The sequence below is a fragment of the Poecilia formosa genome, unplaced genomic scaffold, assembly GCF_000485575.1.
Source record: "Poecilia formosa unplaced genomic scaffold, Poecilia_formosa-5.1.2 Scaffold187, whole genome shotgun sequence".
NCBI lineage: Eukaryota > Metazoa > Chordata > Actinopteri > Cyprinodontiformes > Poeciliidae > Poecilia > Poecilia formosa.
This window is the reverse complement of record NW_006800126.1, coordinates 554,318-580,582: the sequence shown is the minus strand read 5'-3', so window position 1 is coordinate 580,582 and position 26,265 is coordinate 554,318. Positions and strand designations below refer to the sequence as shown.

At 39.3% G+C, this 26,265-nt stretch overlaps 1 protein-coding gene across 8 annotated transcripts in view; it reads left to right on the top strand.

Annotated features, from left to right (window-relative positions):
* Positions 1 to 26,265, top strand: part of nrxn3b (neurexin 3b) — a 402,487-nt gene that overhangs the window by 110,193 nt on the left and 266,029 nt on the right. For all 8 annotated transcript variants that reach the window (XM_016678683.1, XM_016678682.1, XM_007566141.2 and 5 more), the window contains 2 exons: positions 5,806 to 6,244; positions 9,669 to 10,052. In XM_016678683.1, the coding sequence (XP_016534169.1) occupies positions 5,806 to 6,244; positions 9,669 to 10,052 (823 nt within the window). The remainder of the gene's footprint in view (positions 1 to 5,805; positions 6,245 to 9,668; positions 10,053 to 26,265) is intronic.

Sequence of the window (26,265 nt, the reverse complement as noted above, 5' to 3'; positions counted from 1 at the left end):
TTGTTAAAAGCAGTAGCTCAGTGTTCATTTCTAGCAGTAGAGACTATAAAAAAAAAGCATTTGTTCTATCAGACTCTAATGGTAAACATAACTGTGTCCATCTCTTCAGGTTTTTCATTTTACTTAATGGTAGTCATCAGCTATTGTCTAATTGGAGTGGATACAACATTAAGACTCTGTGAGGAGCTGGGTAGAGCATGAGAATGAAGGGATTAGAGGATAACAAGTACTAAGGGACCGCTAATGTTTACTGGTGTATAAGTAGATCCATTTCTCAATCCTTTTGTGCCAAGTTATCTTGCGTAGCTAAAAGTCCATCTGTTTCTCTGCTTTTGTTTATTTATTAATTCAATCTACTTTTAACTGTTTGTGTAATTGCGTTTTGATGCATTGGTATTGGTTTAAAAATCTGCACACAAGATGGTATTATCTAGAAGCAGTTTCACAGTGAGGTGTGTTTCAGAAGCAAGGCTCTCGACTTTTAAAAGACGTAGTTTCTGATAGTTTCATCAAATCAAATGTCATTTGTGCAACTTGATCAAGATGAAACGGACTAAATTTTAAATGATCGTGCAAAACAACATTAACCTTAATTATATCCAAAATCAAAAATCGGAACTGAGATTTGAGAATTCACACAAGATCAAAATTACATGCAACAGTTCCAAAATATGCTTATGTCCATGTGATATTTGGAATATTTCCACTAGGCTGGCTGTAGAGAAACCACACACTTTTTGTTTTCACCAGCAAGTTTCTGGCATAATTCTGGCCCAATGTGAACCGTTCTTATTGGAAATAGTGGTACGATTTAAGTAAATTCATCAGTCTTTCTAATTAAACCCCATATTTTATGTGCATTTTGTGGGCTAAGTTTGGGTATATACCGGTAGTTTAAGGTCAGCTTGTTTCATTTATTCCAAAACCAGTTTTGATGTTTGTTTGGCATCATTGACAACCAATTTTGTCCAAGATTCAACCATCTTTCTGTATAGTTGAGGTGAAGTAAAAAAAAGGAAGGTAGTCCTCTTTCATCATGTTACCTACTCTGGGCAATGTATCTGTACCACTGGGAGCTAAGTAGGCCTTGAACTTGATACCATACTCACCATTAGAGGTGTGCCGATCGATTGGTCACATATCATAATTGGCCGATTTCCGTGAAAAAGTATATAATCGGTGATCGCCAATCACTCTCTTGTTGCCGATCACCAAAACTGATCACCTGTATCTTACTTCGCAGCCTGCGTCTGCAGCTGATCTCCTCTTCTCTTCACACTGCAGAAGCGCAGGGCAACAAATCCTAAGCAATGTGTTGAGGAACTTTAACCCTCAGAGCGAATGGGGAAGTTTGCGTGTTGTGACGGAAAATTACTTCAGGGATGAAGCATGTCAAAATGCATCAACACAACCAATTTAATATGACATTTAAAAAACAAACACTTAACGGAGCATGACTAGATTGAGGCTCACTGCAGGTAAAAAATACATCCGGAGCGATCAGACAGCAGGTAAAGCATAGCACATCTACCAACACTCACTCGGATTAGCATGACGGTCGGAAAGCTAAACAATTAACCTGAAAAATATTTAAGTCAATGACCTAACTGTGTAAGATCCTGGATTCTGCTCTGGCTGTTTGACTGCCGCTATGTGCTACTGGTAGTAGGCCTGTCGCGATAAACGATAAATCAATTAATCGCACGATAAATTAAACCTATCGACCTCATTTTAATTATCGGCTTTATCATCTCTTCCTGTCTTTTTTTCTTTGTTTATGACACTGAATGAAAAAAGGCTCGACTACGGTGCTCTTCCTTAGTGTAATGTCCAGCGCACACTACACGAGTTGTTGGCAAACTGTCGGCCCATTTTCAAAACCTGACAGAAATCCTAGGTATAACGGTTCGATCGGGTTCGTCGTGCCATGTGGTGTCCAGCCACATGGGCACAAAGTAATGGCTACAAGTCCAGTTAACTAATTTTAAAACCAGGCATTAATCAATGGTTTACTAGAATCTACCTGTGATGCATGTGGCTAGTCAGCCTAAAATCCTGACTGAATGAAAATCATTATAACCTATTTATGTCACGTTAACGAAGAACAGCTGAAAACCTACCGTGTTTATTAACTGCAGTAGCAATTTGGCTCCAGTTCCTCCCCTTGTCATTTCTATATTCTTTGCACGAAATGTTGAATAAATATTAATGTTGTTTCCACATATCATCTCCGATGTCCGCTGGACTTCGGGTTGCGCCGTGTCAGCTGTTTGGGATTTCCCTCTATAAATTCCCCTCAGAAAGCACAGGGGAGAATCCGCGCTTTCTGATTGGCTACCTGTCACATTCAACGGGCTGCATTGATGCTTCCAGTAGGGGAAAATCCCTGATTTAGATCGGAGCGGCAATGACGATCCACCGTAACCCTCCACACATTGCAGGATGATTGGTTACAAAATCACCAGCGGCCAACGTTCTAAGATTGTCATAAGGGAAAAACGGGAGCAAAAAAAATCGTGTAGTATGAACTACTGCATCAGGTAGTCGGATGTGCCCATTTTCTCTATTTAAATCTCGTGATTACTGAAGGGCAATATAGTATACAGACTTCATATCTGCACTCTTTTGGTTGAATGCAGTATTTATTTCCACTTTGGCTTTATGTTGTTTAGCTTTTATTCAAGTACGTTATTTTTGTTTTTTTTTAATGGAGACTGAGAATCCATTTTATTTTTTGTTTTGTTTTTTTGTTTAGTTTATTAGTTCCAGTGTTATGTGTTATTTTGAAAATAAAGTGCGTCTATCTATGACAGGAAATCACATGCATTATTAGTTCATTTTCATTAAATCGGTGTCAAAAGGTCTTGAAACAATATTATCGTTTATCACAATAATTTTTTAGACGATTAATCACTCAGCAAAATTTGTTATCGTGACAGGCCTAACTGGTAGTAATATTTCACATACTTAGCGCCGTTTGTGCTCCACCAGACAGTGAACTCTCACTCTGAACGTCTGCTTAAAGTTGCAGCATGTAACTTAAACAAGCAAAAGATTTTATATATGCATTAAAACTTTCACTGTCCTTACATCATCTCTGAAAAATAATCGATCTCCTCTGCCTCCTCCCTGTTTCTGCAGAATTACTCAGCTCAGTCAGAAACTGCCAATCAGAACCAGCGTTAATCAGCTAGCCGTGCTCTCAGGAGGTTTTGATTTAGTAACTCATTATTGTTTATTTTCATGCAATCTGCATTTGATTTTGAATGAATGTTTCCTTTTTTACATGACTTTATTTGATATATGCAGTGTTGTGAGATTTATTTGACTCGTATATAATGTAGGCTGTTAAGAGCCTTACTGTTAAATGTTATTTTACTGATTGCAGGTTTTTCAGTTGTCCTTTTGACTGAGTAGCTGCTGTATTGTGCCTGCAAGTATTTGCATATTTATATCTAAATTAGGTTAATTTATTACCAGATAATTTTTCCATTTTGCCAGATCACATAGCAGCATTTATACCCAACGTGAAAAATTAATGGCCAATGCAGATGATCGGTGATTGGCCCTCATGGGTGATTGGAATCAGAATAGGTGATTGGGATCAACATACTTGATCAGAGCATCCGTACTCACCATATTTGTAATGGTTATCCTTGTAAACCTCACTTTGACTGATGGTATATACATACTCCATGTCATTACGCCCAGCTGTCTCAACCTTTAACCTACAATACAACCTTTCCTATGAAGAAATCCGGATTGGGCATGAGGTCAGCTTCAGATTTCAGTGGTGCTTCAGGGTGTTGACGTGCTTCTCTCTTGGTTGGTTCTCTTTCAGTTAATGCTGGTATAAAAGTAGATTCACTGCAAAGATACTGCTGTTTCAGCTGTTTCCGGCTTATGGTAGGCATGGATTTATGTGATTCCTGGTTTGTATTAGAACATCCTGACCCATTTCAATCCATCTGAGGGGCACATTTTGGGCTAGCTGGGTTAAAGCTTGGAGCCAACGGAGTTCTGTAGCAGGACAATGACACAGATCCACTTAACTTCCAACCTGAACTCCGTAGAAACATTTTTGGATGTTGCTTAAAAGCCCAGGCTGTGGCAGAAATGAGCTCTACCATTTCATGGGAACAGCATCATCAAATATCTAGATAAAATTAAGATCAAAACTTGTTGATTCTTTTCAGGTCAACCTTGTTGTTGACTACAGAGAAGTCGGGTTTTGACTTCTTCATTGCAATAAAAGATGTCGTTACAAAACACACAACACTGAAGATCCACACAGCACAATTGGCAAAAAAAAAAAGAAAAGAAAAAGAAAATACTTTTCACTGGTACTCTGCCATCCCTTTTAAAGCTCAAATGTGCCATCATTGCCAGAAGAATTAAGATTGTTTTAAAATGCTTGTATTAACATTTAGAGATGCGCTGATCCCCTTTTTTCCACTTCCGATACCGACACCCGAGGTTTAGTATTGACTGATTCCGATCCGATACAGACAAATAAAAACAAGCTGAAAAGAGTTTAAATGTTTTTTTTTTTTTGGTGGTTTGTTTTGTTTTTAACACAGACATAAATATATTGAATCACAAATCTGAGATAATTATGCAGCAGTACGCCCGTAGCTTCTCAAGCTTGGTCAAACATGTAAAAATAAACTGCAACAAATCTTCTTTGAAATGGTTCAGAAAGTGAAATTAGGAATCCTAAATATAATGTTAAATAATAATAAAGCATGATATCTCTCAGAATATAAAGAATTAGAATTAATACATCCATCCTTATGGATTGGGGCACACTGTCACTGATACCCCCTTTTTTTTTCCAATATCGGCACCAATACAGATATTAATATCAGATCGATGCATCTTCATTAATCTCTTCCTCATTTCTCCTCCTCTCTCTCTTTTTGGCCCCTGCCTCATGAATCCACTCCAGAAATAGGGGTCACCTGTGTTGATCTAATGACAAATCTTCTAGGATTATCAGTAATCCCACAGCAGTAAAATCTGTTTGCAGACAGCTGTGCTCTTCCTAACAGTGTTGTCGTTTCCTGTACAAACTCTGTCCTACATACCAGAAAAGGCCCGACTCCTTTCCGAGAAAAAAAAAAGTGGGGGGGGGAATATTAATTTTCTGCATCAGTGGATTCCAATTTGATGCTATTTTTCTCCATTTCTTCTTTGGTGTTTTGTTGTATTTGACTTGCATGTGATGCTGATTTCTTCTCTGAATGATTATAGGGTTGGTGTGAATTTATTGTGAGTAAACGGCAATATTCTCCGGGAGTCATGAATTTCCCCTGGGCCTTCACTTTCAATTCGCAAACTCTTTTGTTTTTTGGTGGTGGTTGTTTTTTTTGGTTTTTTTCCCCTGGCCTCCCAAAGAATGACTCACCAATAATTTAGGCATCCCTTCATTCTGTGAGTAGATGTTCAATCGAACAGAAATGCACTCCTGCATTTGTTTACAATCTTTTTTTTTCCATCTTGAATAAATTGAAGCTGAAATAGAAGATCACTGAGACAAACAAATCCTCGAAGATATTAGTTTTATCGATCCGGCTGTCCTCGCATCTGCAACGTGTAATAATACCAGAGCATGATTCCATAATATCACAGTTGGCAATGGAGTTCAATTCATTTATAGAGAGAGATTAAATTTTCGCTCATGACTGCACTAAAAGATTATTAAAGGAAAACACTCCTTGCACCAGCTTTTCAGCTTGCCGTTTATGTGTTTGAGTTGTTTTTAAGTTTCTCTTTTCTTTTTTTCTTTTTCTCTTCCCGCCTCAGGTGGTGTACAAGAACAACGATATCCGACTGGAGCTGTCTCGCCTGGCCCGCATCGTTGACCCTAAGATGAAGCTCCAAGGAGACGTGGTTTTCAAGTGTGAAAATGTTCCCACGCTTGACCCCATCAACTTCGAGACCCCCGACTCCTTCCTGGCCTTGCCCAAGTGGAACACCAAGCGCGTCGGCTCCATATCCTTTGACTTCCGCACTTCGGAACCCAACGGGTTGATACTCTTCACCCACGGCAAACCGCAAAACCGGCGCGACGCCAAGGGCCAGAAGAACAACAAGGTGGACTTCTTTGCAGTGGAGCTGCTGGATGGTGGGCTGTACCTTCTTCTGGACATGGGCTCCGGGACCATCAAGGTCAAGGCCACTCAGGCTAAAGTCAGCGATGGGGCCTGGCACCACGTGGACATCCAGAGGGACGGCCGCTCTGGTAAGGATGCTGAAAACAATAAAGTAGGGGAGGGAGTACTTTGAGAAGTGGTGTCTGTACTATTGGTGTCTGAAGAAATGAACCACATCTGGTCAACCCAGTGCCAAGAGTAGAGTCTTAGGTTGTCAATCAACCTCAGGTACATGCTGCTCAGTGTACAAATGGTGGAGAAACAACTTACCATTACAGGAAAACCGTTCATCCACCATCATCGTTAGCTATGCTACCTATCCTGAGCATTCATGGCGGGTTTTGCTGACGGGAAGAAGCTGTAGCATAGCAAAGTGCATGATTGACAGCACTAAGTCCCTCCTCCTGGCTGTGATTGGTTGTTTCTGACCGAGCTATGTATTTAGGCAGCTATCTTTAGGATAAGGTAGATTAGCTCAGTCTTTTTCACAGATTCTGTCTCATACTACACATAGTGATTTAACAAATATGGGGAAAACGGATAAAAAAAAAAAGATAAATAGCCCAGCTTTAAGCCAGCTGTCAGATGTTTTTATCAATCAGTAATGATCCATATAAAAACATGAATTTATTGTTTTTATCTGATTATATAGTGTAAACATCTAACAACCCAACCCTAACCTTTCCCTAACAAAAACTGAAGCTTGCTGACACAACATTTATTATCTTGTCAAAACTTTGAACCACTGTTGCACATTCAGTTGCTATGAAATTATTGGAAACGTTTTCCCTAACACAGCATTCGGTAAAGTCATTAGGACTAGCTTGTTTTAGTTTCCTGGGATTCCCAACCTTAGAATGTTATAAAGCTTTAACAGAGATAGATGGCTCAAAATGATTTATCGCCAGGGTAAAGTTCTCTTATTCTCTAAATGGCAACCAAGTCCCTTCTATTTTTTCTGGCTTCCTTCCATCTGTTGGTTCCCTGACCTCAAAACATAGCTAAATACACAGAAAATGTTTGAGGAAGATTGCATTAGTGAACAGAGGTTGAAACTTCTCTTGCCTTAAGCTCCAGACTCAATACAATCTCTGCATTAGGAGAGATCCTCCAGAGAACACGGTTGTGTTAGTTGCCGTGTTATATATCAGGTTGGAGCAGCCAATTTAGCTGTGTGTCAGAGCTCGCTGCTTTGATTAATCACCGGCACAGCCCCCAAGTGCGATAGCGGAGCAGAAAGTTGGATTTCTTCGCTGGGAAAAGAGGAATGAGACAGATAAATGGATACCAGACTGAAAGATGGTTAAGAACAGGCATAATCACACTTGTGGCATGAGTGAAATGTTAATAAGGAGTCTGGGTGAATTAAATTTCATGTCCACAAAGAGCTTGGGTTTCTGCCGCGCTGCAAGATGAATATAATATTTGGTAACTCATATTTCACTGTTCTCGTGCAAGCTAATGGTAGGCTGTGAGGGGAAAAAAGAGATCTTTTTCTTTATCTCCTATACCATATGCTTTTGACCTCAATGGAGGCTGAAGAAGATATCCTATACAGCATAGGTTATGTGATACGAGCAGAGTCCGCCTGCTGAATAATACATCCGCTTCTATTTAAAAAAAGCAAAAAGTCAAATATTTAAGGTGGCAATTAAGATATAACAACTACAAGGCAAAACTCATGAAAGTAATACAGGCCCAGACATCTGTCTTCTTAGAATATTCCTCCGCTTTCATTACTTGTCACACTGGCATATCTGAGCTTGTGAAACAAATTTCAACACCGAACAAAGATGACGTAAGTCGACACAAAAGGCTCTTTCCAGATTTCATTTAAGGGAAAAAGGTATCCGAACTCCCCTGACCCTATGTAAGTAAATGAAATGCCTCCCTTTTTAAATCATGATTTAACTGAGAATACACACATTTTTTGTTTCACTCCACTAGCCACACTCAAACACTTCAAGAAATCACTTGAATATAAACTGTGACATTTAGTAGGCTAATGCTCCATTTACTCAAATGTTTTGGCCTCTCGTTCACATGGTAACAATGTTTTGGATGGACAAAACTACAAAGGTAAATTTAAAACATAAGGAAACGATGATCCCACTCATGCCATCATTCATGTTCAGATCCAGTTTTCACACAACGCAGTCACAATGACAGTGGACTGGATTATTTGGTGCATTTAAGCAAAATCCGCTGATTTTGAAATATTTGTCAGCGTTGAAGATATACAGATTGCACATGCTCCTCTATACAATCCAGGGATTATGAAAACATTCCTGTGGATCAGAAACTGTTCAAACTTTCATCACCTCCTACAGGCTTTCTATGCTCACTGCATCATTTCCAGTCCTATTTGCGTTTTCATTCCATTGATGTGTAAATGCAGATTTTTTTTCAGATACACGATGGAAAAGGTTTTTGTAAAGGTTTGGAAAACAAGCCTACAAGATCTCCAAAAGTAATACCTCATGGTCCAATCTAAGGGATACAAGGATTGTAGAGAAGTATTAGTTATTGACATTTTTCAGGCTGGGAAGGGCTACAAAGCAATTTCCCGGGATTTTGGACTCCAGTGAATAAAAATAAGATTCACAAAGGGGCCCTGAAAAGCATCAAGCCAGGCTTCACTCTTGTTATTTAAGGCCAGTGTTCACAATTCAACAATGGATGAGAGACTTGGCAAAAATGGCGTCCATGAGAGAGTTTCAAGATGAAAAACTCTTCAAAAATAAACACAAAGGCCTGCTTCCCATTCAGCAAAAAAATAAAAAATAATAATAATAAAAAAGATAAAATAAAAGATCTTGATGTTCCCTAAGACTTTTGGGAAAATATTCTGTAGACTGACGAGAAAAATGTGGGAATTGTTGGAAATTGTATGACAATCCACACTGTCTCTCATAGGGCTTAAGTTTTTTTTTTTTTTTTTTGCAGTCCTAGAAAATTCAAGTAAGCATCTTTTAAAGGAGGAATTTTTTAAAAATAGATTCAAACAAAAAGGAGGGAAAATAATTCTAGTGGACTTCCTCCAGCGATCTTTTTGCAAGGCAAATTTGATATTTTGATTGAATAGAGATTTCCAACAAACCAGTGAAACAAATGGAGGAACTGGTCACCTGACGCAAAGAAACAGTGCATAATTATTTATTCTTATTGTGTTCTCTTCTTCTGTGGTTTTGGGACTCTTTAGGGGTTCCCTGAAGTAGAGTGTCAGCGATCAAAGCAAGTCAGGGTTCCAGATGTGCAAATGTGACGGTTCAGGACAGTCAGAGTAAAGCCTTGTACTCTATCATCACACTTTTTTACAATTTTACTAGAGGCACAGTTCTGCCCTGTCTTAATTTTTTGGGTAAAACATTTAACACTTCTACCCTAAAACTGATTAATTTATCGCAGCCTGAAAAGTAAAGGTTTAGGGCAGCAAGAACACTACAGCAAACAACATCCGATTTAAGAAGAATTAAGTAAAAAACGAACAATAATCGCTTCTCTTCCACCCAGGCATCATCTCGGTGAACAGCCGCCGGACCCCTTTCACAGCCAGCGGGGAAAACGAGATCTTGGACTTGGAAGGGGACCTTTACCTGGGAGGTTTGCCCGACAGTCGGGCGGGCTTAGTGCTCCCTACCGAGCTCTGGACTGCTATGCTCGACTACGGCTACGTGGGCTGCATCCGGGACCTGTTCATCGACGGACGCAGCAAGGACATCCGGCAGATCTCGCAGTCGCAGAACGTGACGGGCATCAAGTCGTCGTGCAGCAAGATGACGGGGAAGCAGTGTGACAGCAGCCCCTGCAAGAACAGCGGAGTGTGTAAGGAGGGATGGAACCGGTTTATCTGCGACTGCACCGGAACGGGCTTCTGGGACAGCACCTGCGAGAGAGGTCAGTCGTCTTTTAGCTCCTGCTTTGTAAACTCTGTTAATTTTTTCTATCTGTTTAGGGATTAACTTTATAAATCTGTTTGTTTTCACTTGGAGGTTCATTGATTTCTCAGTTAAGGAGGCTGAAAGGGGATAAAGCAAGTTTTTTTTGTGCTGCAAGCTGTTTTGTGCGTTTGTTAGAGGAGCATTGATTCATGGCCAATTTTTCCACTTTCCCCTGAAGAACTCCCATTAACGGCATTTAAAATTTTATCCAGTTCTTCTGCCGTTAATGATGATTATTTATATTCAAATGAGAAGCGAGACAGAGAAGGATTTTGCTTTATTTTTAAAGACACGGTGGCTGCATTTCCATTATCCACACAATTGCACAATTTGACTTTTTGAAACTAAATTTACTTAATAGAAACACAGCAATTTTGGAAAAAGTCCCGTTTTTCTGTCAAAAGTTTTGGTGCTTGAATTAGTTTTACTTTTTGGTTGGAATAAAATTTGTTTATTTGGCAAAACACTTTTTTTTTTTTACACCCGAGTCACATGATCAACAACCAGATGTTCCTACTGTCATAAACCAAGAAGACGACAACAGGAAGTAGTTGGAGGATGATTGAGCGCCATGGTTTTAATGACTTGTTGCATGAACAAACATATTCAGACATTATTTTAATCGCATTTCTTACTTAATGAAAACACCTCAAATGTGAAATTGTGTCTTTTACACAATTTGTGCGCACATTTCTAATGAAAACGCAGCTAGCGAGTATGGTTCGCATTTCAGCTGTTCATAACATCTCATGATAGCAACTTACAGCATTAGCATTGTGTAGCCTGTAAAACACAGGGACATAAGTAGTTGTGGAACACTGCAGGAGACGAGACTTCTGCGACGATATGGAGAACAAGCTGTGAAAACCCCGAACTACACCTGCAGGAAAAGAATGACATCATCCTCTTCCTGCAGCTCCGGGAGAGAGAACATATTTATTAGTTACTTCAGATTTCATGCAGACTTTATAGGTAGAAGCTCCGAACAAATTCAGTTCTTCACTATGTGCTTTCCATGAGAAGGTGATCGTCAAGGGCCACAAACTACCTCCGTCTTCACCGTAAATATCCATCTAATACTAATGTGGCAGTGATGCTCTTTTATGTGTTGGAGGCGCTACAACATAATTGAGATTATTTTAAAATAAATCATCCTTTGTCTCTGACTGGCTCAGACCGGCCCCTCCTTCCCGTTTCTTTAAAGTGCGGTCACAAAGAGCGTTATCTACTGCCGATTAGGTGGAACTCTTCCTAAGCCTCTTCACAGAGACCCACTTCAAAAAAATGTCTGACCTTTCCCTATAATGGAGTTTCTTTTTAAGTGTGAGATTTTAGAGGGGGGAAAAATGTGCTCCACATATAAAAATGCAAATTTCTTTTTACATGCGAGAGCAAACTTCTTGGTTTTAAGCAGAGTATATGAAGGCCTAATAATGGCAACTTTTCTGATGTGTTTTCAACCCCGCTGTTATCTGCTGATTTCTGCTCTGGGTCAGTCCACTGATAAAGCAGTTTAATAATGCCTCCCCGAGGTGGGCACAAAGTGTTGGCTCCTTTTAACGCTTAAACAATTGAGGTCGAAAGCTTTGAAAAGTAATAAACAGTGAAGGAGCAGAATTGCTAGCACCTATCTTTCTGTCAGTTTACAAAACTCCTAGTCACTGTTAGCAGCATGGATAAATAGAGTTTGATTTCATGATTTGGACAAAAATGGAAATGTTTCATTCTTTTTGTTTCCTTCCATTTTCTACACACAAAAATCTAATAATTCTCAATATATGCAGTCGTTTGTTCCATTGATCTTTATTCCACTGACGTGTTTTATTTCTGATTTGAAACATACATGTTGAATGATTGATTCTTTTTCATAAGTTTTTTAGTTTTTGACTCACTGACAAAATGACCGACACACTATTTTACAAATCAAAGAAAATGTCATTTCTCTACTTTTTTGGACTGTAGAAAACCTTAAATTGAGTCTGTAAGTAGGTCTAGCTGAAATGAAAAAGCTTAATTTTTTTTTCTTAATCCTATGCAAATTATTTCTAAGTGCAAAGTTCAGAGACAAGGTTTTAAATAATCTGCATTTAGTGCGAGACAATATAGTTTGGAAATGTATCTGATCTATGTGGGTCAAAATGCCAAAGAAGTAGTTAAATGGCTCCATATTATACCAAAAGTCAATAATACATAAAGGTTAATATTTTTAATAAAATGTCAATGATGCTGTAAAAACATCAGAATAAAATCTAAACACCTCAATCTGGAAACTACGGACATTTTGAAAATGTGTATGAACCCTGTCCTTATTACATTCTTTAATACCAAGCTTCCCATGGCATCAACTTCCTCACCGAAGAGGGTTGTTTTTGTTCACGGATTGGAAAAAGATCAGCGTTGCAGATGAAAATTGACCAATGCAGATCACTGGCTGATGCTTCGGTGCATCTCAGTGTGTGCAAAACCTAGTGTACATTTACCAGGCTGGAAAACATGCAAAGTTTTTGCTAAAATGACTGAAAATAGATTTCCTCCTCCCTCAAATCCGGTGCAGAAGTGACAGAGGTGGCCGACTAACAATAGCTTTTCTACAGAAGTGGACGGCGTATCGTTTCAGCAAAAAAGCCAGGAATGCGACTCGGGACACTTCCCTCACATTATTTATGGAAGGCTTTTGCTGAAAGATTTAATAGGATTTCACTTTCCTTTGCCAGGTTTTTCTTGTTGCTCATGACGCCCTGCGTGGAGAAATTGAACTTCCTCCTGGTGAAATGGGCTCTTCTTGTCTCAGTTTTTAAGAGATTGGCTGCATAAAGTTTTTATGAAGCAGAGGAGATGGGGGACACTCCAGGCTGTGCGAGAGTGTGTTATCAGGCTATTGTTCAGATTGTTCCTGGCTTCTTCACGATTTTACAGAGATTTGCTCGGTTCAGCAGAGGTCTCGCAGCACTCTCACAAGAGCCCGGGGCCTGTAAAGAACCTTGCTTGTATGGCGAGTAATGAGCATCTGGAGACCAGACTGTTGAAGCAAGCGGTGACATTAGGTGGAGAGAGGATAATTTGTCATTAACGGAGTCAGTGGAGAATATCAGCATGTACAACCTGAAACGCTGCGTCTCACCTACACACAGAAATGGGGCTTGTTTAGCGTTTGCGACGTTCTGAGAAAGTTGACGGAAAGTCAGCTCAAGGGAGTGCAGAGGCCCAGACGCCTTTAAATATTTTTTCATTGCAACTACAGTATGTGAAGTATGACGGAGTATTGGGGTCGTGGTAAGAAAAAGAAAATGCAATTACAAGAGTAATACAATAAAGTTACGAGAATAAAATCATAATAAAGGATTCTTTTATTGTCATACCATTTCACAATCGTTTGCTTGTGGTGCAAGTCCCAGATGAAGCAGTGTGAAAATAAATGGAGTAATCTATGCTACATATAGAAATATGTATTCATAATATTATGACTTTATTCTTGTAATTTTATGACTGTTCTCACATTGACATATTCTAATAAATTTATGACTATTCTCACATTGTTATGGCATTATAATATGGTAATATTATCTCTATATTCTTGTCATATTATGACATTCTTCTCATTTTATTGGAACCTTTTTCTCGTATTCTTTAGACTTTATCATCGAAATACGGTTTTGTTCTCATTATTACAACTTTATTCTCATATTTTTAAAAATTTATTCTTGTAATATTATGAATTAACCTTTGCTGAAATTGCTCATTTTCTTGCTTTCTCTCTACCATCTCAGATCCAAAGAAACAGGGGGCGATACACTGTTTCTAATGCACAACACACGCACATAAAAAAGAAAAAAAGAACACCAGTGTGGCCTGTCTTCCACCCACAGGAAGAAAAACATTAAGTTTTATGCCCCCACCACTCCACACCCTCGCATTATTCTTCTGCTGTCCCGTTCCACTTCCTCCCACACATCGGTCTCTGAATGGTCATATATCTGTTTTCAATGAGCGCCGTTGCCGCTGGGTGATAACCCACAGGACGGCAAGTCTGCCTTCAACTTCTGGAGGTGGAGAACAAAAGCTTCAGCCTGTTCAGAGCAGGATTTCTACTCTCCTGTTAGACCTAATGTACAATACGGATGTTACTCTTTTTTAATGGAGATACATAAACGTTTGGGGTAATCAGACATACTAAATGTGACTTCTTGGCATTGTTTTTCATGCAGAAAATCATAGCATTTAAATGATTAAATAATGAATATTTATCACCAGATTAAAACAACCTGCATCAACAGGTAATTATGGATCATTTCAAAGAAAAGCAGATTCTCAGAGAAGCAGGTGAACGGTGAATTTAAATGATTAATTGTTTTATAGCAATTAGATTTAAAGTATCACCGATCTGAGGGAAATGCGTCTTAAGAAGTCTTAAAGAAGAACAGTCAACAATAAAGTAGCTTAATTCAAACTGACCTTTGTAAGACAACATCGGCAAAATATAAGACTTGGATAGAACTGTTATCAGGTAATTACCAACTTAGTGACGGATTCTGGTTACGTCAACGATAAATCAGATTAATCCCCGAGTCACTGGAGACCTTTGACCAAAAAGTTGTCACTTTTTCCTCAACAAAAGTAGAAAAACAAAAACAAATGTGAACTTAAATAAATATTTATATTTAGCCTTTGCATAGCCTTGAATTGGCAATTGTACGGCTCCCATGGTTGACATCTAGCAGGATCTGTTTTAGATGTGAATGAGTTAAAGACCTGGACTGAAGGCTGTTAATGCAACTATTTCTAGCTGCTGCTGCTTCTTCTTCTTTAACTTATGAAACCTTTGATTCAGAACTTGCTGCTACAGAGAGACATCAAATTTTTATTTTTATGCAACTTTGGGCTTATTCTTGACTCAATGGAAAAAGTAGAACTTCACTCACTGAGTGAGAAAAATATTGAAGTTCATTCTCTCCAGCTGAAATATAAAATACAATCCAATATGACAATATGTAATAGACATTTACACACCACACCAACCTTTGTTCTTTAAGAATTTAAGTCATTTTCTATTTTGCCTTTTGTGCTAGCATATTGAAAGGTTTGCGTTACTATGGCACCCAATTCTACACAGTTCTAAATGTGATCAAGTAAAATACATTTTGTGGAAAATTGGATCCTGTCGTGTCCTTGAAGTATTTGTCAATTTTGCCTTTAGTCCACATTTGTTGTAAACATGAAACTTGCATAACAAAATGGCATTTCTCTAATGTCAAACTCCTAGTAACACAATATGGGAGTGTATTTTTCCTTTGCCATCCCGTCTTCCTACTTTTAATTGGCAAAGAGCCTCCTTGTCTTTCAAAGGTCTGTAAAAAACTGAGATGGATTAACATTCTTCTGACTTACCGCCAATACTGGAAGCTGCCTGGGTCTCGTTTCCTTCCCACATCTTCCTCTTCTTCACTTTGGAAGATCAGTGATCGTTAAAGGTGTTCTGGTCTGCTCGGTGGTCAGGTCTCAACACACTGAACTACCTTCTGTTTGCACAGATACACCACAGCTCGATACGGATGCCGTATCACTTTGCTCCTCTCATTCTCACCCACAGCAGAGTGAGGCCATCAACCATGTGGAGGGATGTCTTCTCAGAGTGCTGGTGTCAGCGATCCCAACTCATGTAACCGCAAGGAAACAGTTGAAATAGAATCAGAAAACCCGAGAGCTTTATTTTCAGCTAAAGACTCAAACCGGGCTTATTCTCTGGCAAGAAAGTCTTTGAAGCTTAAAGTCATATTCTGTTTCTTGGCCTCATAATGACCCTCCAAAGGAATTTTCGTGTGAGCTCGTCAACATGTCGGTCCGCTTTTCATCCCTAAATTTGCAGTACTCTCCAGAACGCAAGTTTGTCAATTTTATTCTCGTCTAGTGATAAAATTGTACCCTTCAGAATGACGAGAGCCCTTTGGATTGAGATGTTGTGCGTGAAACTTCGTGCGGTATTTTGTCTTTTCAAAAGGAGTGACTTGAAATCTTCTAGTCAAACTAGCAGAGCAGCTCTTTCTCCTCCTGCTCGGTGCTTTTCAGCAGACCCCACAGCTCCCTGGTGACGATATCAAACAGCCAGAGAGATGTATTCACACGTGGCACAGGCTCTTGATCTCACCGAAGCTATACAGTACATTTGTAGCTGAGAGCTGCGCTTGCGCTTGTGTGATGAGAGAGAGGGTAGAAATGATGAGATCAATGCTCTCCCTGTGGATGTAACAAAGGTTATGAATTTACATGACAACGTTTGGCCTTCAGTGGTGAATTGCTGAAAGAATATAAATGTTTGTTTGTCTGTCTGCGGCTTGAAGCGATTGGAGATCAGTCTAACACCATTTTGCAATGTTGTTTGATTGAATTGGATTTCGCTCCAGGATTCTTTAGATGTGTTTCTTATGTAGCATTATCAGCTTAATCATTAAACCAAAACTGCTAGCATGGCAACATATTAGTGCGACAACAAATGTGACGGACGTGCCTGTGGCAAGCTGTGACGTTTTTCTGTCCTGTAGTCTGTGGACTGTGCAGCTGCTCCACCCTAACCAATCTGTACCACTGACCTACAGACCTACAACTAATTTGTACGATGTGAGGTTACAGGTCAGTTGTATGGGTCGCTTTTATAATAGAAACAGACAAAATGGCGTACCGAACCACACCAGTTCTAGAGGTACTGCTGAGTGGAACAAAGCATTAGAGACCTAGCAAACTGACACTCTAGAGAGGAATCTAGAAGCACTCTGTGTGGTGCCCAATATGCTTTTAAGTTACCACATTGGCAAATGACTTGGTATTTGACAAAATCCTACTTAATTCTCCTTTAGATGTGAACACATTCTGACGGACGCAGAAAGCGTCTCCAGACTTAAAATGGGGCCATGTTGGGCACATTGTCATTGTCCAAACACAGAAATGTTCCTTTTTTTGTGATCCTGACTCAGAGATGTATTTTTGTTTCAGTAATGGGTTTTGCATGTTGGGAATGAATAAAGCTATCTTGGGTAAAGGCTAGCTTGTTCTGCTTTGATTTGTTCTTTGAAGCACATTACTCTGGTTGGATTTGCCCAACAGTGTCATTTATAGGAAATGTCACAAAAACCACAAACTTTATTGTAGTATCCAACGAATATTCATGTGGCACATTTTTATGCGTTTAAACACAATGGAGACTGATATTGGTCTATGTTGGCAGAATTGATCTTTTGTCCCTTTGTAGCCCTTAGACTGGCTGCTTCCTTTCTGCTTCTATAAAGTGAAGGAAATAAGAGTCACCTACTGCAGATGACCTCTTTGAAAGGATTCCTCTTTAGTTGTTCATTAGTTGCTGTAGACTCATCAAATGCACATCAATGGTACACATCTTTCATTCCTAAAGACGCTTCGTTAGAATGAGATGGTGACGGCGTAAGAAGAAAAAAGAAAATCTGACATTTTGAGCTTTGTGACTTGGTGCAATAGAGTAGCTATCATATAAAGATATTATATTATATAAACATGCACTGCTACTTGAAATTGAGTTTATCTTTGCTGCAGTGACATTGCCTGCTGCTTGTTTCCTCTTACATAGTTGGTTGTAGCTCTGGCATTTGTCATTTTTATTATTACTGGAACTGGCATGCTTTTAAAGAAAGTTTTACAAAAAAAAATTGGGGGGAAAAAAGCTCCATCCATCTTTTCAGGCTTTATATGTTGTTGTGGCTGAAAAATGGCTGCAAAAAAAGAATATCTATGTTGGTGTTTCTATGGCAGGTAAACACAGAGTCTGCTGATTCAGAAGTGGAGAGCATATCATCACCAAATACTGAGTAAATAACTGGACAACAGGAAAAGAAGCATGTTTCCTCTCCCTTACTGTCTGCTTGTTGTTGTTTTTTTATTTCATCAACAAAGCTCCACTTCATCGATCTGTTAGGATACAATAACCTTCATCCACTCGTACTTTTAGAAAGATTTGTTTCACCCTGAAATTTATTTGTAATAACACATCCAGCTCACGAGGTTAGACATTTATTCACTGTATATCATACTGCCCTCCAGTTTAATATATAGAATCCGCCAATAAGGTTCTCTGATTAATCTTGATCATGAGAGTTTTTCTGCATTGACTTCCCACAAAGATTTTTTTCTTTTACAATCTGTTGCATTTATCACCATAAAGCTTAGAAGATGTGTGCCAAGCTGTTTGAAGCCCAATATTGCACTGCAACGTTCCTCTCTGTTTTTCCATCATTCAGCTATATGACTGCCTGTCTCCCACATATGACTGAGCCACAAGAGATGGAGGTCAGCTATCTGCTCGCTAAAGCCATTAACAGAGAAATAGGATTGTGTGTTGGTGTGCAGAAGAGTTGATGTGTTTGTATTTGCTCTGGGAGAGAGAGAAAAAAAGACTGCTTTGAATCTACTGGAAAATTGCTGTAAAAACTGTCAGACCCCAAAAGGATGGCATGTGTGTTTACTAGCATTCATGCTAAATTGTAGGCTTATGTGCGACATTAAATCTAATGTAGCTGCTACGGCATGAGCAATACTGTGAAAATGTATTTGCAGTATTCAGATTGTTGCCTTTTTATTACAATCAAATGTTTCTGCTTGTAAGGAATGATTAAGATTTTATCTATTCATCACTGAGGGTACCACTCCATTTTGTTATGATCTATAAACATAATGATGCTGTACTTGCATTTCCTTCAGTGGATAATGTGTTACTTTTCAAATATTTTGGCCTAATGCCTTGCGATTCTACACAAGTAGCAATGTCTGGGTCATTAGCGCCATTCATTCACCATTCAAGGGGAGGCAGTTGCTGTTTAGTGGTGGGTTGATTGGGATAGCTTTTGGTTCTCTTTAATTCAGTAATACTTTAGTTTTTCCAAAGGGAAATTAAATGTTGTCGTAACTCGTATCATCAAATTATCTTGATAGTCACTGTGGATGATGACACTGTGGGCAAGAAGGACCTTCAGTAGCAGTCAGTCTTGCAATGAATCCTAAGAGGCCTCTGACTGAAGACTAAATAACGACATGCCTAGCTGCTCACATTTGGGTGTTGGGGGTAGAAGCCAAACAAAAAACCTTGTTGCCACGGTATCACTTTAGAAGGTAAATAGGGGTAAAAATCTTTCCTTCTGCGCAGCTGTATATACTCTGACTATTAACATTTTTATTTTATGACAAAAACCTAAAGAAATTCATTTATACAAACTGTCTGATAATATCTCTATTACAGTTTAATAACGAGTGGCAAAACTTGTAACGCTCAAGAAATGAAAATTAGATAATTTTTCACAGTGTTGTCTCGTGACATTAATTCAAAAATGTACTCGGACCAACGACCGCCTTGGTCGTTTAATGAGGCATTTTTGAGAGTCCTCAAAGTACCGAAAGATAACAGAAACATTATGTACACTATGGGATTTCCAAAAACAATCACAGACTACTCCTGATTTCACCGACTACATCTCCTTCCTCTCTGCTCATGTTTCTGGAGTCGACACAAAGAAGTCTGGGAATGATCTCATCGTGTTTGTATTGAGCGGCGCACACCGCTGCGCGTGAAGTTCCTTCTCCTCTGGTGGGAGCTTAAAACGCTGGCAATTTCCTCGCTCCGTTTACCAGAAGGGGAGGAGAGGGGGGGAATAAAAAACAAAAAAAATGCGACGTGACAGATATTTTAGAGTTTTTGAAATGATCAAAGATGGTAGCAGGCGACGACTAACAGACAACAACAGAGCTGTTTGCTCGCTGTTTTTATCTGACATGTCTCCGCCAAGTCAACTATGACGTTGATTTCTGTCTCAAGTCTGTTTTTTACCTTTTTTTCCTTGTATTTCGCATAAACCTGCTCATGCTCCACTTCCTACAGTTCATTTTTCATTACATTGATTCCATATTTTCACTCTCCTGCCCCCTGGTCCCACCAACACACACGCTTACAGACGCACAAAAAAATTGCCAAGCTTTTGTTTGGCATGTCTTCCTAATCCCACCCATGAGACATGACAGCACCTGTGATCAGAGGTCTGCCTTGCTATCACCCAAACAGATGTGGTGCCAGCGTGGGGAGCCGGGCTGTCACTGTGTATGGTTGTGCATGCATATTATCTTTTTATGCACCTGCTCAATATATGATGCATAACAATGAAGTATTATCTCTATTTTTATTTATTTATTTTAAGGTATCACTCTTTGACCTTACCTTGTTTACATCTATTTGCATGATTACAATTGTCTTATTGATAACCAGCATGTTTTAAATGTTTTTATCGTTTTATTTGTATTGTTTGTGCCTGCCTGCCACCTGCCCTGCCAGTGCCTCTGCTACGTTCATGTGCAAAATACCTGTGCTCTGGCCCTTGTAGACCCATTTTGTGTAGGTCGTGACCGGGAGTTTGGGTCGGCCAAAGAAACCCGTCTGCTTGTGATCTGAATTTCAATGCGGCAGCTTGGCTTGGTGCAGCCCTGACAACAGAGCCCCATGGAGCAGAGAGGGAGGGGGATAGCTGCTTGCTTAAAATACAACTCTGTTTAAATATATTATCAAAACATGCACACAATTGTAGCCTTTGGGCTATGTTGCAAGAGAGACCAGTATTTATTTGTTTAATAAGTTGTTTACTTCATAACTTGTTTACTTTAGACATTTAAAGGGGGAGGGAGTTGTGGTATCGAGATAAATTAAGGTTTTAAAAAGTTATTGTTTGAAAGTTGCTAAAATGTTCGTTTATACATTTGCTACGGTTAAAGTTTTTGGAAGCACTTTATTTGAAGGGGTATAATTAAGACTATCATTACACTGTCATAAATATGAAGGAGTCTTCATGAATGTTATCATGAAGCGTCATTCGGTAAATAGTGACACTTTAAATGCAAAGTTGACCCTTTTAATTGACTTTTAATGTAAGTTTTAATGCAGCTTTGCATAAAAAACTACTTACCAAATAATGCTAAGTTGATACTTTTAGTACACTTTCAGTGCAACTTTTAATGCACATTTGCATTAACCCTTCTAGACCGGAAAGTGTCGGCGGCAACACATCTAAATTTGTCATTATTTACTGAAAGACACTTGATGACAACATTCATGAAGACGCCTTGATGTTCATGTCTGTTGCTAAGTCATGTTTAGGACAATGTCATGTCTGAATAACTTGAAGTGCTTCCGCATGGTGTGTTGCCTGGCCAAAAATAACCTTGGTTTGGATAGATTATTCAACGTGTTGATTCCATGCAAATGTGGTTGAGGATCTCAAACCTACCACTCTACTTTAACTTCTGCTTTGCCAACATTAACGATGTAAAATGGTGCAAAAAGCATTTTTGGTAACTCTGTGCCATTGGCTTTGGATTAGTCTAGACATCCATGCACGTTTAGCTCTGTCTGGTGCCCCAAAAGTGATACTGAAAAATGATTTTTGTTTCTGAATAGCTCACAGTCAGACCCACCCAGAGCTAAAGCAAGGGGAAGTCATTACTCTCCCATAACGATAATGTTTCAAGGTGGGCTTTGTCCTCTCTCATCTTTGGCAGACAGCTCGGGGCTTTATTTCTTTTTGATTGTTACATCCCATTACATAAAGACAGTTACTCAAATGTTATTCCCCCATAAGGGGGACTCGACTGCAACAGATTATTCAGGTCGCGTTCGAGCCTCGGCTCGTGAGAGGTGACATTAATTCAAGTCTATAGGGAGGTGTATTTGATGTCATCTGCGGGAAGACGCCGTCCTCGGATTCAGTTCAGCAAGCCAGTCAGTCGGTCGGCAGTAAGACATTAAGAGAAGCATTAGCGTTTGGATGTGTTGGAGCGGGTGTGGGAGAGTAGCTTTTAGGGGAATCAGGGTGTTGCTGACAGTTGTGCATTGCAGAGTCCTGTGTAGCTGATAAAGTAGCCCAGTTAATCAGGTAAATAGGCCTGTAATGAAGTGCGTTTGTCTGACGGTGTGCCAGCCCAGTGCCAGACGATCCCACTGAGACTCTCCTCTTTCTGGCTCGGCGCTGCACACACGCTCGCATTCACACACCAAGCCAGCACTAGCACCACCCGTACACACACTAACGCACGCATTCAATCCGCTGGAGACAGATTGAATTGTTGTCTAATGCATATTGCATTTTCCCTGACAAGATGCCACCGCCCACATACTGTAAGTGCCCGTGTTTTCCCGGCTGTCTGTGGACGGCGGAGATAATGGCTCCAAGCCTGAGCTGATGGCTGGAAGTGTGTCCACCACAGATCAGAGATGACATCTTTCGTTGCAGAACCAGCTTCTTCTGTCTTGATGTGTTTTTTTTTTGTATGCTCTGTTAAAACTTTATTTAATGTTTGGTGTTTGTACTCCATCAAAAAATTTGATTCTAAGAGTTTTAAGGAGAACTAATACAAAGTTTTCCACTTTTTTTTTTAAACCCCATATATTCTGGTAGGCTCATTTTGATTGGGGGCCAAAATTGCAACATTTGTTGCAATGTCAGCTGGTGCGGTTTGCTTTTGCTGTGTCAAACGATCCAAATTCTTTGGAAGACTTATTCACCCAGTCGCCTCAGGAGGCGCTGCAGAAAGACAGGAAAACCTCTGAAGAAGACATGGTCGCAGCTTCGATCTTTGCAAAATGTAAACGAAAATGGAATAGCGTCAGATTTTAGCGTTTATACGATTTTCATTTTTTTCTTTGGCAAAAGACCACGAGGCACATCTCCTGCTAGCGCTAGACTAGACATTTGTTTTGGCTATGTTTACCCAGAATGCCCTACACTATAGTCCACTACCTGCTTTGGGATCGACCTCTGGTCCACCTGGCATTCACATACGAAATCGAACCGGACCAGAGTTCACATTTCCTGGTCCACATCAGAGTTTGATTATGCATTCACACCCTCCCCATTTACGCACATTTCAGTTCAGTGTATCAGTTGCATCACACACAGACTCAAATGCAATTCACCAGCTTTCTAATTCTACACTCACTTGGCTCCATGTTCATTTATAGTGGCATTAAAATAATAGGCTGCCAGCTCTTACAGTTTAATCGCAGACAGTAATTGTAGATCAGAGAGAAGAGGTGGCATTGAAGTTGTCACGTTATGAGATCAAGCAACCTGGAAATAACCTAAACTTCCCCTTCCTGCAGTTGCTGGAACAGACGGTACAATCACTCAAAAAAGAAACTTATGATTTATGTAGGGGGGAAAAACCCCCTTAGTTTTACCAACATCATCAAAAATCCACTTCAAAGGAACAATACCACAGAATTAACCGTGCTTTATCACTGCAGCAAGATGTGACAATCATTTAGAGCCTCATTTTAATGCTGGAACTGTGAGAGCTAATCATCACCTATTGTCTTTCACTGTCTGGTGTTTAAAAAGTATTGAAAATGTACAAAAACGAGTGCAAAACTGATGAGCTTGGTTTCTCGGATAAGCTAACTGTCACCTTCCAGCAGTGGTGATGACATGTTTCAAATACTTGTTTAGATCCTTCTACCCACAAAATGAAGTGAAAATGTGTTGGCCTTTTTATTGCTTGTATCTTTTCACAGTTGCTGCATGACTGAGACTCTTGGCACTAATCATTTTAATGGTTCCATATGTCACAATATGTAGATTTGGACTCCATTTCTGCACCTGAAAAAATAGTTTGTGTGTTGCATATATAATGGGATATAAATACAGTGAGCTTTTTAATATAAATAAAACTAATAAATTATTATTTTTCATTTTATATTTCACACTTTTATCCTAAGGAGATTTCTCTTTTTTTTTATTGGACTCCATTTTGTTTTTGATTTGCTTTTCGACAGACTCTTAATCTAAATCTGTCTGGCGAAGGAATGAAAACTGTTACTGGTAATAACTTTGTGGAAACTCGTTTAAAAAACATGGAATTACCCTTGAAGATTTCCCAGTTTGTTTTTAAGCCCTGCCAAACCGAATCAACTAAAATCATGAATTGTGGAAGATCTTTTTGTTAAACCTTTCATACACAACTTTATGGCAGTTTTTATTACGATTGAAAATGTGCATTTTGCATTTACCCTTGAATGTTGTTGAATGGTAAAAGTGAATGAATGTTATAATTAACCTTCACTCAAACACTTGACATTAACAGGTTGCACCAGTTTGGTTTTTATTTGACAAAACGTGTAAATCCTAACATAAAATTGTAAGGAACAAAAAGCACACAGGGTTTTGTGTAAGGTCACATTTTTGACGGGGTCATAAAGCTTCCATCTAACATCTGACAGTTTGATTTCAGTCAGAGAACATCGCCTCGAGGTCACAAACATCCAGCTGCCTTAGCACACGAACAGAACCTAACTTTCAATGTTTTATTTTATATTGAACCCTCAGATACTTCTCCAAGAGACACAGAAGCACTCAAAAGTCTGCACACCCCACAGAAACACGCGCACACACACACACACACACACACACACACACACACACGCACACACACCCACACACACCCACACACACACACACACACACACACACACACACACACACTAGCATAATGAAGACTGTCAATAATGACTGGAAAAATAAAGGACAGGACAACATAAGCAAAACCAGGATGTTTTTCCCAAAATGGATGAAGGAACAAGATAGAAACTATTTCTCTACTGTTGTGGTCTGCCTAATTGTTTACAGTCAAATTCACTAAATTAGAAAAGGCTTGTTCATCAGAGTAAAAGTACATTTTAAGAAAAACTTTCTTTAAGGATAAATATCATATTGAAGGTGGACAGTGTCATTTTTTAAGTCTTAGATCACTGCAGTTTTAGCAAACCACTGTATATGTGTATGGAAAGGAAAGACAGGGATTTATGATTGAAGTGTAGGAAAAATAATTAATGTTTAGTTATCTTTATCTGAAATCACACTGTAGTCTTTGGTTATAACTACCAGAAAATGAAACATTCAGAAAACAAAAGTTCCTTTTCTGTTTCTGGGGGAAAAAAAAACAAAAAAACATCCACCACCAAAACCAAAAGCCACCTCCCCATCTCCAGTCCATTCATTAATCTGCCACTCTGTAATTCCCTGTTGCCTTTGCGACGCTCTCGCCCTCTCCCATCCCTCCTTCTCACCTTTAACGGAAAATAACTACCTGTGCGAGGAACGTTCGTCCCAGTGGACGGGGAAAATGACACTTAAAGGACTAACTGGGCTAACGGGCCAACAAACTGGTACATGCTGTACACGAGACAACAAGGAGGAACTGGTGTAAAACGGAGCGTGGCGGACGCATCGGAAAGAAAAGTAGAGAGACGAGCGAGGCCGGGACTAAAAGTGAGGTAAAGCGGCAGGGCTGAGACGGATGAGAGGAAGAGCTATAGGCTAAAAGAAAATGATGCTTGATCAATGAGCCATGTGAAACAAGATTTAGCTCTCATACATATTTTTTAACTCTGACTTTGACAGCCGTTATGTGATGTATCTTTTGGCTTCATCTATATGCTGGTGGCAGGGAAAGAGACTTTGACAATCACCAGACTAGACTTTAACACTTTTAATGCAGTGGCTATTATGATCATCTGGGCTTCCCTTCGTTACTTAAAGAGACACTTATGTAAACTTGTGACTTTGATGAAAGTTACAAAACAAAATCTAAAAAAAGAAAATGTTTTCTGGTGTTCAGCAAAATGGAATAATTTTGGAAATTCTAACTGACCTAAAACAAGAGAGGTTTTCTCTGATTTAACGGCGTGTTTGAACTCGTCAATGTTTGGAAATATTATCATTCAATGGATTAACTGTAATAGGTATCCAGACTTCATCAATCTTTTCTGAAAATATATTTACTTTTCTGATTTCACGTCTGAATTTCTGTTTTCTTGATTAGCAGAGTAGCGCTGATCTCTCCCACCTCATGTCTGACTAGAAATGCTAGCTGCTAGCTTTCTTGGTATGAGCAAGCAAGAAGGATAACAGTCCGGCTCACTTTTTTTTTTTTTTTCATCCAAAGAGCCTTGCCTGATGGCTACTTCAGATACCAGCAAGGACCAAGTATAAAAGAGATAAAAGAATAGAGTTACTTGCAGGATTTAGCAACTAGAGTTTCCTCTGTGGAAAAGGGAGCTCAATCTCTTCTCCTGAATGTTTGGGAAAAAAAGTCTCTGGGATGTTGCAGGCAAACAAACG